Source organism: Dermacentor andersoni, chromosome 2, assembly GCF_023375885.2.
Source record: "Dermacentor andersoni chromosome 2, qqDerAnde1_hic_scaffold, whole genome shotgun sequence".
Classification (NCBI taxonomy): domain Eukaryota; kingdom Metazoa; phylum Arthropoda; class Arachnida; order Ixodida; family Ixodidae; genus Dermacentor; species Dermacentor andersoni.
In genome coordinates, this window is record NC_092815.1 from 135,342,728 (window position 1) to 135,361,564 (window position 18,837).

At 42.9% G+C, this 18,837-nt stretch overlaps 1 protein-coding gene across 1 annotated transcript in view; it reads right to left on the reverse strand.

Moving 5' to 3' along the window:
* LOC126540678 (DNA (cytosine-5)-methyltransferase PliMCI-like) overlaps positions 1-18,837 on the reverse strand; it is a 194,573-nt gene that overhangs the window by 148,105 nt on the left and 27,631 nt on the right. Inside the window, exons 7-8 of the mRNA XM_055076227.1 lie at positions 6,675-6,744; positions 4,483-4,565 (exon numbers count right to left, since the gene is read on the reverse strand). Of these exons, the coding sequence (XP_054932202.1) occupies positions 4,483-4,565; positions 6,675-6,744 (153 nt within the window). The remainder of the gene's footprint in view (positions 1-4,482; positions 4,566-6,674; positions 6,745-18,837) is intronic.

The following is an 18,837-nucleotide window of genomic DNA, read 5'->3' on the forward strand; positions in this document are numbered from 1 at the left end:
AGTTGTTCGCTCTCATTCTAATGGAGGCGTGCGTCTTCATGAACATTGCATGGCAATAAGTCTTGATAAAAGAAAGAAGTTGGGAGCTATCGCATAGCTCAGACCCGTTCTGTACTAGGGCGCCAGTTTTACAGAGAGTGCTGCTCCTACAGTAAGGTGTACATCAGGAATTCAGTTGGCAAAAGTTATCAGGCGCTAATACAAGGCATAGAGGCAGTGGGAGAAGCTTCAGGGCAGTGGGGAAGCTTCAGGGAAGTGAGGCAAGCTGCTTCAAGCAAACCATCTGTCTTAGAAAACAATGCAAGAAGTTACACAGAGGAAAGAAAATGGGGTACATAACAGCACAGGCAGGGTGACACCACTTTGGTATGCAAAAATGTTTTGTTGCGCTATTTGTAAAACTCCCTAGTCTATGCTGCACATTTTCCTTATTAATTTTTATCCATCATATGCTTTATCAGATGCGCAATAATGTAATCCATGCTGTTCCTTTTCGCTCTCTTGTCTTTTTGCACTTTTGAGATATTTCTGTCTCTTATTATGTATTTATTATTGCGATAGCAAATATAGCACTCCAGGTGCATTTCTGCCATCGCCGTGAGGTTTCGTATAAAGTGCAAGGGTGGCAAAACCATCGCCGTGCACCGTATGCTGTATGTGTGAGCGAAAGCGTGCAAGGGTGAGCTGGCGAACACGGTTCAATCTCGCGTGCACGAGCAAGGAACGCGAGTCGGAAGCATGCCCTCTCCTGTCGCGTTCGAGGCAAGGGGGTTCAGGCAAGGGAGGAAGGGCATTCTTCTCCAGCGGCTGCTAGGGTGCCTCGACGTCCTCCTCGCCCACCGCACCGTACAGAGTGGAGACAACTGCGGCGTCTACTATGGCATTGGGCCCGCAATTGACGGACGCCATAGTAAACACCTTTGGTGGGCGTCGTAGGGACGCGTTTTCGGCGTTCGCGCATCTTGAAAGCGATTCGTAATGTGGCCAAAAGTGTATGTCCACGTGGGCCTCATCTTCAAAGCAATCTGCAGTGTTTGCAGAGTGCGCGTAGTGCTGATAGCTTCGTATGCGCTGTGCTCTCAATGTTTTGCTTGCATTGAAGCAATAGATATACAAAGGTCAATTCGCTTGCTGCTGCTGCGATTTCTCACTCCAGCATTTTGACAGCAAGTTTCCACGCTCATTGAGTGAGATTTGTTCATGTTTACCTGTGTGCGCGTGACACTGTGCTCCTCAATTTAGTTAAAACATGTTGGAGGGGTAGTTGGTTTGAATCTACGATAAAATGTGTAAGCACAACTGAACAAGGACGTAGGGAGAAGCAGACACACAAAGACAGCGGTGTCTTTGTGTGCCTCTTCCTTCCTACATCCTTGTTCAGTCATGCTTACACATTCTGTCACTCTTCATTTAGTTAGTAAGCGAATATTTACAAGTTTATAAGCCCGCTAAAGCTACTATCCTTACTTCGCATAGCTATCCAGTAATTTGCTGTCACAATCGGTGCTTTGCCTTTCGGGCGAAACTGTGACTTTTTTGTTAATATAGTTGCTTATTTGTGCGCTTGATAATTTATTACCCTATAATCCTTTATTCCACCGCCAGTAAATAAATGAAACCAAAGGTGTAAGGCATGCTTTGACAAGGAATTAAAACTATTGCATTATGGAGTCACATTGGTTTATGCTAATAATTCTAGTCTGAAGTTGTGTTCAAAAATTGTATCTATTATGTATTTTTTTATATATATACATTATGTCTTATTTTATGAAATAACCTTTCGCCAGGAAAAAAAATTCTCGATTACATCTATGAGTATTAACTCTTTCAGAAGGCGTTACATGGCTATTATCATTGATGTATATCTGGGCTACCTAATACACACAAAAACACACATATCTTCCTGACGTGTTTAACTGAATCTGCTTGTTGTATGGCTCATCTGAGACACCAGTCTCTTGGTGGTGGGAGGGTAGTCAGGCTGTGAAACTGAACTGCCTCCTACCATGAGGTTTTGTAACTACTCATATAAGGCTGTCACTTCAGTGAACAATTATTCAAAGTCACAAGAAGTTTCTTCAAGACACACACACACACACATATATATATATATATATATATATATATATATATTGTCGGGATGCGTGACTCTCACGCGTCCCCTGATAAGTTGTTTTCCCGCATAGCTCCCGTCTCCTGTAATCCGGCTTTGCCGCGTGGTTTAGTGCCCGCGGCAGTCGGTGTTGTTGAAGCGCATTGCGAGAGATAGCGCGAGTGTGGCTCTGCTAACGTCACCTAACAGCGGGGTTACTTGGGCGCGGAAAGGAGAAGACTCTTCCTCTTTGCAAGCGGCAAGCGGCGCGGACGTTCTGCGCGTGCGCCGATCCATGCTTCTGCGAGACCGTCTCGCGAAGCCTTCCCAGGAAAGGACGAACACGATCGTTCGAACGCACCACCGTTCGCGTGACCGTACGCACGAATGACCAGGCGTCGGTGTCCAGCATGGGGCGAACATATTCGCTCGTTACCCGGTCGCGGTGAGTCGGACTTCCGCGATTTGTCGCGCGCCCATTGGCATATTTTGTATATAGCAACTCGGCTAGCAGGCATTAGTCTATGAAAGGTGCAATAAATGCCGTTGTGATTGTTTGCACCACTCTGTTGTCGTTCCTTTGTCCCAAGAGCACAGGTGAGAACCATACAGTGCGTGCGTGCGTGCGTGCGTGCGTGCGTGTGTGTGTGTGTGTGTGTGTGTGTGTGTGTGTGTGGTTTGGAAAGCTGGTTTCCCCCCCTGGGACTTCTCTATTTCACATGCCAGTGCAAGTGGGCAAAACATAGATAACACAAAACAGCATGCTCAAAAGCATCAGTGCAAAAGACAACGGAGGGAATTTTTGGCATGGCACTGTGTTGCACTATAAGATTGCCTGGACTGTCGCCTGCTTTAGTTAGCATTCCCAACCGCAAGCATAGCCTCTACGCAGACGCCATCACCCTGTGGGTCACCGGGGGCAGCGACAGGAACATCCAAGACACGCTGCAGCAAGCCATCAATGAGGTTGTTGCATACGTAGAACCACATGGCCTGGAGTGCTCCCCACAGAAATCGGAGCTTCTTCTATACAAGCCTAATTGGGGAGGTCGACGTCCAGAACCTCACCCCCGAGATACAACTCCACGTGCATCAGCAATGCATGCCTACTGTACCAAGCATCCATATCCTTGGCTTGCGCATCCAACAGAACAGCAGAAAACACGGAGATACTCAAGCAATTAAATACTTATGCACACCGAACCACTCACCTCATTGCACGCATCGCAAATCGACATCACAGCATGAAAGAAAACAACCTGATACGCCTGGTAACCATCTACGCTCTGAGCAGTATCCACTATGTTGCCCCGTACCTTAGCCTCAGTGCAACTGACAAGCTTAAACTCAATACTATGATCAAGAGGGCCTATAAACAAGCCCTACATCGTATGGGTTTCCTTTGTAGCACTTAGCTACGCTCAGGTGGATGTCTCATTTTCCCTTTATTAAGAAGTAGCCTATGTGGACACAGCGGAATACCCCAACCAGAACGCCATGGCGGTTATCGTAGTCGCTGGCTCGTAGTACCACCTTGCTGCGACCACATCAATACTTACCACTCAACCTGAAGAAGGAGAAGAAACGGCCATCGCTTTGGCCTACACCTCTACCAGTGCACACTGCATCATCAGCGATTCAAAAATGGCCATTCGCAACTACACAAGAGGACTGATAGCACTCCAAGCACAGTAGATACTCTCTAGCATTCTTCCCCCAAGGCAACACTGCATCCAGATCATCTGGGCCCCTGGTCACTCGGGTCTGGCTAGAAAAGAAGCTGCCCACGATGCTGCTCAAGCTCTGGCATACCAGGTGCATCATCCTTCTCCTGCGTCTTCCGATCTTTACCAGCCCTCTGTTCTGCATCGCGGTCACATGCGGGACCAAATGGTCACGGTAGTGTAACCGCAGAGAGCAGTTACACTACCCCCCAGCACACAAAACACTGAATAAATCTCAATCCACCAGTTGGAGACTACTTCAGATGCGAACTTTCCCAAACCCCGTGCTACTCAACCGCATTTACCCCGATCCATACTCCCCACTCTGCAAAGCGTGCGAGGCCCATGCTGACCTCGATCACATTATCTGGCAATGCCTCAAGACGTCACCCACCAACACCCACCACACTAACACTACACACATCATAACTGCAACTGAGCAGTGGGAGACTTTGCTGCTCAGCTTGGACCAAGAAGAGCAGCTCTGGGCCGTCCGGATGGCCAAAGACGCCGCCAGAAAGCAAGGACTGGCCGCTGTCTGAGGAAGGGGGGGACTGAGGGTTAGTCTCCCAACCCTGACCACCCCTGGACCCCATCAAGGACACAATAAAGTTTTATCTCTTGCCAAAGTTGCACATACTTAAACAGAGTGCAAGATAAACTTACTGAACATTGGACACCTTACATGCTGGCTTCTCTTCAGTTCCAGACAAAAACTCCGGTCTTCGTAATAACTGTTCCTCTGTGACCTGAGTGACATTCAAAGAGAAACTGACGACAATGGTCCAAACTTGCACTCAATGATTTAATGAAAATTCAACTGCCATCAAGTTGACCTGTTTAAAGTTAAGCTTTCTAAATCTAGTAGGGGACACAAGGTACCACTGGTCGTCCACCAACAGCAGCAGAGTCACTGACGCAGAAGGCATTAAACAAGCTAATCACCTCAGAGCCACTAAAATTTCTCATCCTTAAAAGGCCCCTCACCAAGTTTTGTCATTGCAAACAGACAAGCATGGTATGTATATCAAGCACTGATGATCATGTCTGAAAAGTACCAAAGCAATCCTGTGTGTAAAAACTTTAAACGTTGAATGCAAGTCTATGTGCCTTTTCTCTCAGCGAAGCCTTGCTTCCTGCTAGAAAATCAAGGTCACATGCATAAACACCTTTATGAAAGATGCACTGCCTGCAGCATTACTAATTATGGCAGGTGACTTTGCTAAGTCATCCAATGTAGAATGTGCAAAATGACCACTGGAAGTGCGTTGCACTGTGAAAATCAACAAGAAAAAAAAAGAATGATGGCGGGGATCACAATGTGACCGTGATGTGGCCCCTTGGCTCCAGTATGATAGAAGGCAGAGAAGGAATGTTGCTTACAGGCGCTAGTAGAGGTAAAGGGAAAGATTCTCTATAATGGTAGTGAAGATTGTCTCCTGCCAGCCCCTCATGGAAATGCAACAATTCAATTTGTCCTCTAATAATGAGCCAATTTGAAAATCTTTTGCAGTAAAATGTTCCCAACACAGCACTTTACAAGTTGCAGTATGCAGCCACAGCTTTCAATAATGCCTGATGAGGGGCACTTTAAGGTTTTTTAATATCTGCACTATGACTAGCACTTTGTTGTTAACTCTGCCTGTGTTCTTATTAGTTCATGAACTGCCATATTTTTGCCCTCAATTTAACAGAGCAGCACACACTGTACTGCACCCCACTTATTATATATCATGGAGGAGCCAATTCTGCATGATTTATTGGCTCTTTTGCACTCGTTTAAGTTGGAAGCGCAGGTCATGCTACTGTCATGCAACCTTTCTGTAGCATATGACATGGTGCGGCCCTTCTTTGACTATCGGCAAGTGGACGGGCGTGTCTGTCTGCCACTTATGCCAGTCAAGCTGGCAGACAGACAAGGAGGCAAGTTGAAAGCCTATATAGAGTAGTTGTGACATAATGACAAATGGGCTAATTCCTAAACCTTCTGGTGAACAAACTGCATCCATGAACACTAGTTCATCCCTACTGTGCAGACTGCAGGAAGGATTGCAGTGACAAAGAAGATTGACTGCATATTCCTGTGCACACATCCCTTTGTTATGACAAAGCTTGCCTGATGCTGCACTTTCTTTACTATGACTTGTGCAAGCTGCGAGGCGCATAGACGTTATTTTGCATTCGCACAGTGCGAGTTCATGCAGTGCTGTCAAGAACTGGTGCAGAAGGTACAGCCAAGTAGAAGGTACGTTTACCAGGCCCAACTTTCTGCAGTGTTGAGTACATTCTGTTGCCTACATCAGTGGAGCGATTAAAATGACACAGCTCACCCAGACCTCTCAACAGTTTCTTGCTATGCTTTTCTAGCACTGCAGTATAGGACATCAACATTAACCCCACCAAACGCAAATGCCATTCTACATCAATGAAAATGAAATCAGCTTGTACATCTTTTTGTGAACATGAAGAGTATGCTCATACAAAAAAAAGAAAGCTACATGTTGAATAAGTTCTTTAGTATACTAATGAATAAATTAGCAATTGGTTTGCTGAACTATTCAGAAGTGGAAAACTTGCTTCGGCTCGTCAAAAATGCTACTATGGGCTTTGCATCAAGTTTACGTCAGATTTTTGAGGTGTCTAACTTAGCATATCAAAAACTAACGTGTTGGCCTCAGCAGAGAAAAGCAACACAAAACTAACAAAAAGCCATAGTTGTCATGATGCTTGCTGTCGATTTCCAAATGCACATTCAGCTATTGTAAAGGGTAATGCAAGTCACTCAGCACATATACTGAAATATATATACAGAACATTTACTGAAACAGAAAGCTTAACAAAATAGAAAGTGCACTCACTGAATGTCTTGAAAATGTTGCCACTGAGACTTTGTCCAAGTGCTGGCCACAGTACTTGCAGCGCGCCATGCTAGAGACAGAAAATGATGATCAAGGCAAGGGAATGTCATTCTAACATTCGGATAGTACTGCCATTACTGTGTAATGAGCAGCAAAAATTGATAACTGCATCACATATTACACTCACAAAAATAGGCCAAGGACATCTGATGTGCAAATGCAGGCCAAGAAGCAGTAGAAGATGAATTCTTCCTTGAAAGCCTCATAACGTACCAGAGTAATATGCAGTGGCCTAGTTGGTTCACAATAAGACTACAGCACAAACAGAACAAACACAAAGGCACAGAGGAAACATTTATGAACGCTGTAAAATGCAAACTCGCCCATTCGGCAATACTTGTGAACCAGTGCGAGGCATGCAAAATGTCACAAACAGGGCACAACTGTCTCTGTGCACATTTGATAAACTTGTCAAGCAAAGAATATTAGCCTTTAAGTGATGTGTATGTGTGGCCCAGTGCCATCATGGCTTTGCTCTTAACAAAAACAGCACTGGTGCGGTTGGACCCGTTGCCTGATGACTGTTATGTGGGATTTGTGCAAGGTATCTTGGTAGCGTAGAGGTTTTGAGAGGTCTTGCAGAGGTCTTGAAGAGGCCTTGAAGAGGTTCTTCAGACGTCTTGAAGAGGTCTTTTTTTTTTCATCTTGGTTTCTGTCTCGGGTTTTGTTGCCTGTCGTTTTCTACTTGTGTGCTCCAGTCTAGGCATGCAGTTACGAAACCAAATTTAATCAAGTCAGTGATTTCTATGTCCAGTTCTTGTGGGTGCCCATTTTGTCCCTGCCTTGAAATCCTATTCATTGCATAGCCTGTACTACAAGCATGTCCTGTCATGTTCCAAGCTGTTTTGTGGTGCACTGTTAGATGCACAGCTAAATCACAAATTTTTTGTGCAGTAGTTTTTGTAATGTCTATTTTCCTGTGATGCTATTCATTTCTAATCACCAATCCCACTAAGAAGCCAATCCTGTCGATACTGGGGTGTGGCTCGTACAAGCCAATGATGAAGGGCAGGAATAATGGAGAAAAGAGAAAAATACAGGTTAAGACAACAGAAGTTGACCTCAAAGAAAAACAAGGTCCTCCGAAGTGCATCAGTTTACCATGTGGTTTGTTGTTCCATGTTTTTTATTCGGGAGAAAAGAGAGGGTCCCCCAGGAAACCTTGCCTGTCTTTCTTCGATGTCAACTGCTGCTGAGTAACCTTAAATACACTTACACCCCCTTACCCTGCTTTAGTACCACCTTACCTTTACACAAAGCCCTTTACTCAACCTTTACTTTCTCTTTACAGTGCACACCTTCAGGATTGGCCCCCATTTTTACACTGCACTAACTTCAGGATCAGTGCACATCTTTCATAAAGTCACACTTTCAGTTCTGGTTTTAGGCAAGTGCAGCTGCAAACAAGCACATCTGGGTTTCATTACAGCCCAGTTTTGCTAATTATGCATTATAACTGCTCTGTGCATAGCTCTATGTTAACTTGGTGCACCATTTTCATTTCAAGTTTAATTTCAATGCCTTTTTCGTTGTCCTATGTGCACTGGAAGGCTTCAAATCATCCCATTTACAAGGTGAAAGTGGTTAGATACCCAGATCCCACGAAACCCAAATCAATCTGAACTCGCCAAAGAAGACCTTGTCTTCAAAATGAAAAGAACCTTACGGAAAATACAGCTCTTGCATTACACTCTAACGCAGTATTCTTTGACTGGGCACAAACAGTCACATTTTCTCAGCTGACTGTAAGTGATGAGGAGGTGCAGCTTTTCCAGTTACAAAAGCAACGAGTATAAAAGAATGCACTAGCACATGGAAAGCAAGAGGCTTGGCAGTAATCACAGTGGTTCTGTATAACTAATTCTGCTCAGACCTGCTACAAAATTATCTTTGCCCTTGAGACTTGTACGCCTAATAAAATTAATGATAAGATGCAATTGTTTGAGTACACTATTGCAAAAACAAGCACCAACTTCAATCTAGTTTATGCTATACATGTCTGCAACAAGAATAGATTGCCAACTAGCCCAATGTGCCACCTTTCTAAGTTACAGTTCCAGTTTTTCAAGCTCATCATCATCATCATCAGCCTGGTTATGCCCACTGCAGGGCAAAGGCCTCTCCCATACTTCTCCAACTACCCTGGTCATGTACTAATTGTGGCCATGTTGTCCCTGCAAACTTCTTAATCTCATCCGCCCACCTAACTTTCTGCCGCCCCCCGCTACGCTTCCCTTCCCTTGGAATCCAGTCCGTAACCCTTAATGACTATCAGCTATCTTCCCTCCTCATTACATGCCCTGCCCATGCCAATTTATTTTTCTTCACTTCAACTAAGATGTCATTAACTCGCGTTTGTTCCCTCACCCAATCTGCTCTTTTCTTATCCCTTAACGTTACACTCATCATTCTTCTTTCCATAGCTTGTTGCGTCCTCAATTTAAGTGGAACCCTTTTCGTAAGCCTCCAGGTTTCTGCACCGTAGGCGCGTACTGGTCCTTTCAAGCTCAGAAAAAAATAAAAAATAAAATATTGGCAGAGACACATAAGACTGCTTACGTGTGGGAATGCGAAAGCATTATAGTCCCTTTGGTGAAATGCACGTTCCTTGTGCATGCAAGCTCTCGCCTGCATTCTAACTGTGCCTCAGTAAGACCAAACCAAAACATGCCAAGCATCTCAACACGATTGCTTGGCCATGAGGGGTTTAACTCCAAGGAACGCTCAATGGCGTTTATTTGGACATTAATACTTCTTTATTTTAGACACTCATTTAAACACTTCCTATTGACTGTGCCATCATGTGCCCAATGATGCATGCACTAGGGCACACTTCTCGACACGATGTGTGCAATGACGCATGCACTAGGTACAGCTTTGGTCAACCAGAACTGCGGAGCCGCCATGGAATCAGGGAAGCATGCTCTTCTCGCACCCCAGAGGCCCGGATTCAATTCCCACCCAGACCGAAATTTACCGCATTTTCCTTTCAAAGCCGTTGACTTACTTTGTTTACAGGAACCTCCCTGAGAAATTTGATGTCCATCCGAGCACCTTTGACATGTTTTTACTGTTTGTGCCGTCATTCATTTTTGGGACCATTGCTCGGTGGCAATGCCAACAAAGCCAGATTTTCACATAATAGGGCATATATAATGCTTTTGCATTAAAAAAAATTTGCCTCAGCTGTAAGTGAGTGCTTTTGTTTGTGTTTCCTTCTCCTGTTCCTTGCTTCTCAGTATACATCTCTGTAACAGGACTGTATTTTCAGCTAGCTCAGTCTGCCATTCTTATATCTCTAAGCAGCATTATCTCTATGTCCCATGCTCCTTGAATGCTGACAGCATGCTAGTCGCTTCAGCAAGGCATCATGCTGCTTATTCTACTGACCTCTACACACTTCAATCATTTTGATCATGTGAGAGTGACTAATGGATAATATGTCCATGTCTGTAGATAGGCTGGTTGATAGCACCTCAAATCTAAACATGAACTAGAGGCACTGTAATAGTGGACTTTGGATGTATTTTGAGCACTTGAACATATTTTATGTGCACCAAATTTATCACTCTAGCATTTTCGTATTTTGCCCAGCTGTTACAGCCAGTATCAAACAAATTTTTACTCAGTATCCAAACATTATAACCATTCTACTTAAAAGGTGCATACAGTCACGTGAAATACTAGCTGCAACACAGTGCTCAAGTCAGCGGCAAAGACATACGAAAAATTGGTTTCATAAATACTAGTAATCAGAATGTTATTTATTTCTCCAAGTAGATCATCATGCCTACAACAATATATGTGCGGCACATAAATGCAAAGCTCAAAGTGCTTGCCTCAAGCAAAATATTTAGTAGCATTGGCGACCTTTGCTTGCATTAGGAGTAACTGTATACCTTGTCGAAAAAGAGCTAAGGCCAGCTACCCACTGCCAACAACTGCTGACTGACCGTTACTTTTTCGCAATAGGCCATACCTGCACAAGTGTTCATATATTAAACTAGTATTTACGACAAAAACCTTAACTGGACATAAACCATAAATCTCCAACTGAAATGGCAGAACATAAAATTAATGCTTTTCATTTTCACCTTTGCGAAACGACATAGTAAAACAACTGCCGATGTCCAAAATGTCCCACTTGCATCATTAGCTATGGGGAATGTGGCAGTGGAAGGTTCTGGACTAATCATTTGATCATTTTATTTCTTCACTGCACACCTAAACTTAACCATAGAAATGCTATTGCATTTCCCTACTATCACAACATCCTATGTGCCAGTATAAAAGAAACCATCCAACTGCTGTTGCAGCAATCATTGCAGCAGCTGCGAGAGTTCAAACTACATACGCCAATATTTTTCAAGTGGCTCTTGTGTGAATGTCAACGTGAAATTACATTTTTTGACCTGAATGCAAAGACAAGGACTGCAGACTGTCTTGAATGTATGTACTTTCATATCTGCACCCAATACACCATACATGCTTATTTCCACCGCTTACTTGATAATGAAAGGTTGTTTTGTTTTATGCTGCACCAGCAGCACAGCCAAAGCACATTACAGAAAGCAAGAGGCACTGATTCGTATGACATAAATATTAAGGACTAAAAAATGGGCAACAAAAGATGAATTGTAGGGCAGTAACGATTGCTTCAACAAGGCCAACAGGGTCAATTAACATCTGAAGCAACCAACCAACTAGCAACTTAACCAGTGTCCAATTTCTCTGAAGTAATTCTAGGAATAGTAATTTTGCATAACATGTTTCATCTCTGGTTTAGGGTCAAAGTCATGTTGGCGATACTGAGATCATAACACATACTTTCAAAGTTCTCCATGAAGAGAAAACATGACCTGAAGATGGCAGGTAGTGTTCTGGCACATAGAGAGCCTGGTCTCAACTATGTACCTACAGTACATATCGTACAGTTAACCCTCAATGCAGTTAATCACAAGAAAAGCCAGAAAATATACAGAAACAGTTAAATGCTGCACTTCCAGAAATATGCATACGTTTTAATAAGAACACTATATTGTGCAACATTGCATACAGTGAACTCCCGTTAATTTGACCCTTGTTGGACTGCAAGATTTGGTCAAATTACCCAAAAGGGTCGAACACATGGCGGCAAAATGAACAAATTCAAATCTTTTTTATTGCTTGGAGTAGTCTTTAATGTCTTTTTGTTTCCTGCCCCTGAAGTGTGATTCCACCAGCATGAGGCAAAGAGTGCGGACATGTTTAAGCACTGCTTCAGTGTGACACTACACAAAAGCAGAAATGGAACCGTCCACAGCCATTAAAAATAAAGGTAAACAAATAAATTATGCGGATCCCACATACACTTTGGAATCTATGTGAAGCAAACCTTTCGTGAAGCAGTTAATGAAATGTTATAAATTTGCCATTTCATTCCTGCATCTTCACCTTAAAGGAAGCTGCTGTGCACGCACGTGCTCTTGCACACCTGTCCTATACAGTGCGATGACTCTTGCATCTACTTGTATTTCTTCATTTATCCGTATTTTAAATCTACCCTCTGCTTCTTGGCCGACTCAGCACTGTGGATATGTGCTATATTAAGGAAACCATAATCATCATCAGCATGCAGCAATCGTATGAAAGAGCTACTGGTTGGCGTGGACATGATACATACCACCCACTTCTTGGCCAGTCCCTCACTGTGGGCATGCGCCATAGTGTAAAAATTATCAGGGTGTCTACCAAGTTGACATTTCCAAATTCCCCGCGTTTTCGAGGTTTTCCCCGAGTGTCTTTGCAAGTTTCTCTGAGCGACGCAGAACTATGTTTTATGTCAAGACGGGTAACCATGTCGCCCAATGCTGTCACTCTCTAGCAAGCATGTGAAAAAATTATAAAAAACGAGTTAATCCAATTTGAATACTAAGGAGTAGTGTTTATTTTATTCAAAAAGAGAATAGAAGGGAGGGGCTAGTAAAATGCACAGCAAATAAAATGTCTTCAAAAAAGAATTGCAAATCAAGTCTAGACATTCTCAAACATGAATAAAAAGACTAGAATATGAGCTATTTCTATCAACTGATAGCAAGCTCAGTGGTATGAGGCCCAAACTTTGTTATAATTGAGGTTCTCTCACAACAGCTCGTAAGTCAACCTAAACTGACCTGACATACTCTCAGACTGCATACGACGCCTCAGTGTTGTGCTTCACTGCTATAAAGAGTTTATTTTGGTTTGTATGAGGGACACCTGCATCTCGGCGTCAGCCGAAACATTGTTTTTTGAGCTCAAGCTCCTTCAAAGCAGCCGCAGCCCACATCCTTTCCCGTTCATTCCTCAATGCGTAGGTGCTTTCAGTTCTTGTCGTTCTTCCATCACTTGTTCGCCCCACGGACCATTTGAAGCATCTTCTTGGTCCCTAGGGGCCGCGAAAACGTCAGAAAAATCTGATAGTTGGAAAAGTGAATGCATGTCTTTTACTGCCCTTAAGGGCTCAAACCGCCACAGGCACATTTGAAAAAGCTCTGTAGGCCTCTCAGTACACTTATTAGGCATATTGGTGCTCATACTGTGACAGGAGATACCGGGTGCACGTGTGTATAATTAAGGAATACAGACTGTGTCCCCTGGCAATTGCCCCTTCCCATGCTTGTTATGCTTCACAGCAATACTTTTGCGTATGCCTCACTAAGTACCATTTCTGTACAGCGGCGAAACTGACTTTCGGGAACTGGCGTTATGCAACGCACAGTGCTTTGCAACGCACATGGCGTGCAATGGTAAGAAGCTTAATAACAAACGTCTAAGCAGTTAGACCTAGCGTTGCCATAGTGGTGGCTATGGCTTCCAGCAGATCTGCGGGTGAGAACGCCGGTTCCAGGTGGCGAGGTAATCAAAACGGCAGTGGTGGTGGCTTTGATTAATGCCGTTTCGGACTTGCAGTCACGGCAAAAGGTCTAGAAAATCGGATGGCGAAGGGTTCTTGCATGCAAAATTTCTGACGTTCTGATACAGTGATTCTATGGGGTACGTGGTGGTGGCGCAAAACCGTCCTAATTATCGGGCATCCGGAAAGTCAGTCATTGACTGCACACTGGCAACTCCTCCAGCTGACAACAGGGCGTCAAAGATGATCCACTAAGATTCCTGTCTATTACTCGAGCCAGGATTACCACGACTTTCGACCCTTTCAACAAAATTACCGCTAATTTTCCTCGATAGAAGCACAAATTCCCCGAGTTTTCCCTGAGTTTTTCCAGACTACTCAAAATCCCTGAGAATTCCTGGTATTCCCGGTTGGTAGACACCCTGATCATCCTTGTAATCAACACGTGGGAATGATCTGAAAGCGCTAGTTGGCATTGGCACGATGGAAGTATACATGCGATTGTGGCCTAATCGGGCTGGAAGGCTGAGGTTAAAATCCTGCCACCAGCATGAAGCAATTAACTCAGCGAGAATTTGACTCGCGACCAACCGAGCCAGGTGAAACCACAGGCCAGTAGGCAATGAAAGCTTTGTGTTAAAACAGCTTCACACCTAAGAAAGCAGTAGCACCAAATGCTGAATTTCTTGTGCTTTCAAGGTTTTAGTAACCGCTGCGTGCAGGAGAGGACACCAGTGGAAGCCGGTGGGGGGTCGAATTAACCAAAGGGGCATGCTTTGGAGTTCAGACTAAATGAGTTTTCGCTCTAAAGCAAGGCATGGTTTTTCATCACAGCTTTCCAATGCATTTGAATAAAGCAAGAACTCGAAATAACAAATGTCGAATTAATGAGAGTCGACTGTAATTGCAAATTAGTGTCCTATAAACAAGGCGGTGCATAACTTTAGGAGCTAATATAGTGTCAAAATATATGGTACAGGCCATTTAACAAAGGCAGTAAGCAAACTGCTCCTTTTAGTGCCTCTAACATGCACAGTGCCCTGTAGAAATGAAGCCACATAATGATGAAGCAAGAAACCACAGTTGCTGCAGTTTTGAGCTCATAGGGCTACAGTGTGTGTCAAAGAAGCACACAACACTGGAGTGCGCTCAATTCCTCTTTATTTGAAACTGCACAATATACAAAAGCAAGATATGCAGCACATAGGCCTGCAGCGAAACCTAGCAATGTGACCCACTTGGGAGCAGCTAACCAAAACAGGGAGCCTTTTTGGCTGCACTAAATCTTGAGACTTTGATGGGCTAGCTTGGCCCTTCCCTCGCGATACCTTTTTTCATTTTTATTTCTCCCCTCTTTTCTAATTGGGTGCAACTAATAACTGCCCATATACACTAAAGGTACCCTATCACAAACACTAAATGTGCTTTTTAACATCTAGCAAGACATACAAAGATAGAGCATAACAACATGCCACAACCATCTCTGCAGCAATCTAATGAATGATAATACATTCACGATGCTGCCAGTTTAAAAAAAAAGAAGTATTGTGTCATTTTTACATGTGCCATATAGACATAAATGCACACATTTGCCCTTTACAACCTGCCCACAAAATTGCTTTCAGCATAATAATGAATTAGGCACACTGATGATGCTGCACTGCCTGTACTCACTGCTCTACCTTATGTCACTGTACACTGCAATAATTTCAAGCCCCACCAACACCCATCAAACTCTCAGTGTATTCTCTTTCTCCTTGTTTGTCAGATGGCAGTGATGAATTTCAGTCTACACACACAGGTGTGCGATGCCTTGCCTTAACTTTGCTCTTGTTTACAATGCCAGAGAGAGTCTAAAGAAAACATCGAAGAATAATGTTTGCAATCAAACTTGTGCATGCTTCTTTTTGTGTGTGTGTCAGGTTGTGGAGGTTTAAATTAAGCTCCACAACCTGACAAGTTGACGAAATAGATGTACAATGTTTACAATGATGTTGCACCATCAAAGTAGATGTAGCCAGTCAGTCCTTTCAGTACGCCTCTCGCCCAATGTTAAGAATGACATAGGAAAGTTGACCAATTGTTCACAAACCTTAGAGGATCGCACCGACTTATCAGGGAAGTGATAAAGAAAATGATGTGCTTTCAAACATTATATTAAATACAATATGAAGTTCATTGATGCTTCTGTTTGGCAATGTAAGAAAGGAAGTTGGGCGACCCGCAAAAAGTGCCTTTCCGTACCTGCTTCTGTTTTTGATAGTGCTTGACAAGAAAAGCATCTGTACATTAGCAAGTGTGTTCAACAACTGAAAAATCAATTCATAGTGCATTATTTTGAACCTTATTAAAAAGCTTGAAAGCTATGTCTAGAAGAAGGACTGCACTGTACAGTACAAGAGAAGTTTAGTATTTATAGTATTTTATTTACTATTTTAGTACTTTACTATTTTACTATTTATCAACTGCTCTAGTCTGCATAGCGGAAACTAAACTCATTCTGTGTCCATTTATTAACAAAAGAATTTACAGAAACAGCCACGTCGTTGCACCACTCTACACGCACGAGACATGAAAGCCAAGAATATGTTCTGGTGCTCTGTCAGAAACCACGAAACCTACAAGAGCCTCAGCAGATTACTTGGTTGTTAACAGTTCATGGCTGGTAAAGTTATACCAATCCAAGCTATAGAACCGCTACAAAGCTTCACCAGTTTGCCGATTCAGCCTTCTCGGCAGAGGAAATTGAACAGGTACACCAGCTTTAATGTGAAGACTACACCAACTTTATTCAATAAAGAGAACAAAGTGAATCGCTGGTAAGCAAAATTTATTAGACTCAAATCCTTGGAATGCTCTTGTTAACACATGCTACATTCAACCTGAATAAGCATACAAATGAACAATAGTGTAGACGGTTTTTCACATGTCTTAAACCTGTGTGGGTGTTACAACAGCCTATCTATACAGAAACATGTATAGTTGATGTCAAAATGGTCAGGAACCAAACAGCAGCTGGTAAACCGTACACTGCGCAAGACAATGAAAGCCGGAAAACATGAGAGCACCCCTTTTCTTGTGCTCCCCCCCAAAAAACCATAATGCACCTTATGCAGTACTCTTCTGCTGCACCATGTGCTCTAAATGAGACAAACATTGTGCTAAAGTTTGACTACGCAAAGGCAACTTGCCTGCAGAAGAAAATATTTTTACACGGTTTACCTTATCTGGCAGGATTATTATAAAGCCAATAAGTAATTGAAATCATGAAGCTCCTTCTAGGAGTCTGCATACTTAAAGGTCAACTGCAACAACGTTTTGGTGTGCACAAAGAGCCTGGTATTAGATAATGCAGGGCAACCCCAGTGTAAAATTTAACATTTTTGAAGTATGAGTAGATGAGTAATGGAAAGTTAGCACAGGTGATTTTGACACTTAAAGTGGGAAAAAAGAAGAATGCCACTATTGCCACTCGCAGGAAATGGCACATGACCAAGAACATTGAGAACCCTCAATGTGACCTCCAAGGTCAGGCAGTGCTTGCGGTGCGTTGAAAATTTCTGATGCGACACTCTGGGATTTGCGTCACATCCGCTAACCACAGGGCGCTAGTGTAGTCTGCTTAAGCACTATTTAAAGGCTACTAATAAAGAAATTAGAAAATAGCCAGCACTATAGCTTTGCTGAGGTTGTTTCAAAAGTATACAGTACTATTAATTCGGATCAATATTGACAAAGTAAAATTTGGTTGCAGTTGGCCTTTAACAGCGAAGGTGCACAGTTTAAGTGACTCAAGTCTGCACACTAGGCTGTGCTGCTATGGCACTCGTGCAATACTGATCATATTTCTGCTGACACCTGCTTTCAGCCTACATAAGTGCATTGACATCAAGGACAAGCGAGTGGACACACACAAGTGCTAATTTTAACAAAGGCTTTATTTAAAACAGGTGCACTTATTTACAGGCATGCAACTCATGCTCATGCACAAGTAAAAAAGCCATGCACACGCTAAATCACATTCAGAAAAGACCAAAATAGCAAGCTTATGTGACAAGTGTGTCCGAGTGCCTTCACTTGCTTTGTGAAGAGCAGTATTTCTACAATGTGATTTAGTGCGCACATGACATTCTTGCATGCCTACAAATATGTTCATCTGGTCTCACAAAGTCTTAGCTGAACTTAGCGTTTGTGTGTGTCCACTCACTTGTCCTTGTCATAAACTTAAGGAATCTTAAGTTACATATCTACTGTTATAAATTAAACACATAACAAAAAGAGTGGTCAAAATGACATTCTGCACACGAAGTTAAAAATAAGCACTGACCAGCCTTCCCCCGAGACAAATGATATTAACCTTATTAGTGGCAGCTTCAGCCACCTTCTCATGTGCCCATGCTTTCTGCTTCAGGCATACACGGTCACATTTGTTTCGTTCACACCAGAACAAGCATTTGCTGTGATTTGCATACCTGTAAGCTCCAGACATAACAAATAATCGAACTGACCGGAATGGTGGAGGAGCTACACCAAACCAGGTAAAACATAGAAGAAAAAAAAAGAAAGGATGTCAAACAGCTGAGCTCCTAACTAAAATTTTGGGAACAGTGTTTTCCTTTCACTTATACATTTTGTATGCTATGCATCATTACCAGATAGCTCAATTGTGGATCCTGTCAAATTACTCTGAAATGAACCCAGGCCAATGACCTCCCAAGAATCACATGCAGCTGTCCTAAATGCTATAAAAGTATGACTGCCAAACAGAAGACTGCATTTGCGCTTTTTTTTTTTCAGGCAGCAAAGCTTCAGCATATGTCATTGGCAGTTGGCTGTTTGTGACTTGAATAACTAATGACTATGTCTTTTCCTGGTGTCCACTTGAAATATCAGGCAGCCACAGTAAGGGTCTTCTTTCCCCAGGCTTGTTTTGACTCATCTTCGTGTGACAGGGTTAATATTGTTGTGTGACAATATTACTCTCAATGTTAGACATAACTTATAATCACTGTTCAAATTATATGAGGTTTATGTCGTTTACACATGAAGAATCTAACAAGAACTGCAATAAATTACAGCAAATAAGGCAGTGCAACAAATTAGGGCAAACACGAAGGATGACCTATCAAAAAAGCTGTTATAAACAAAGGAAACTTTGTTGCCACCTTTCTAGAAAATTACTTGTGAGACAGTGTGATTGGATTGAAGAAACAAGACAATGTGAACACT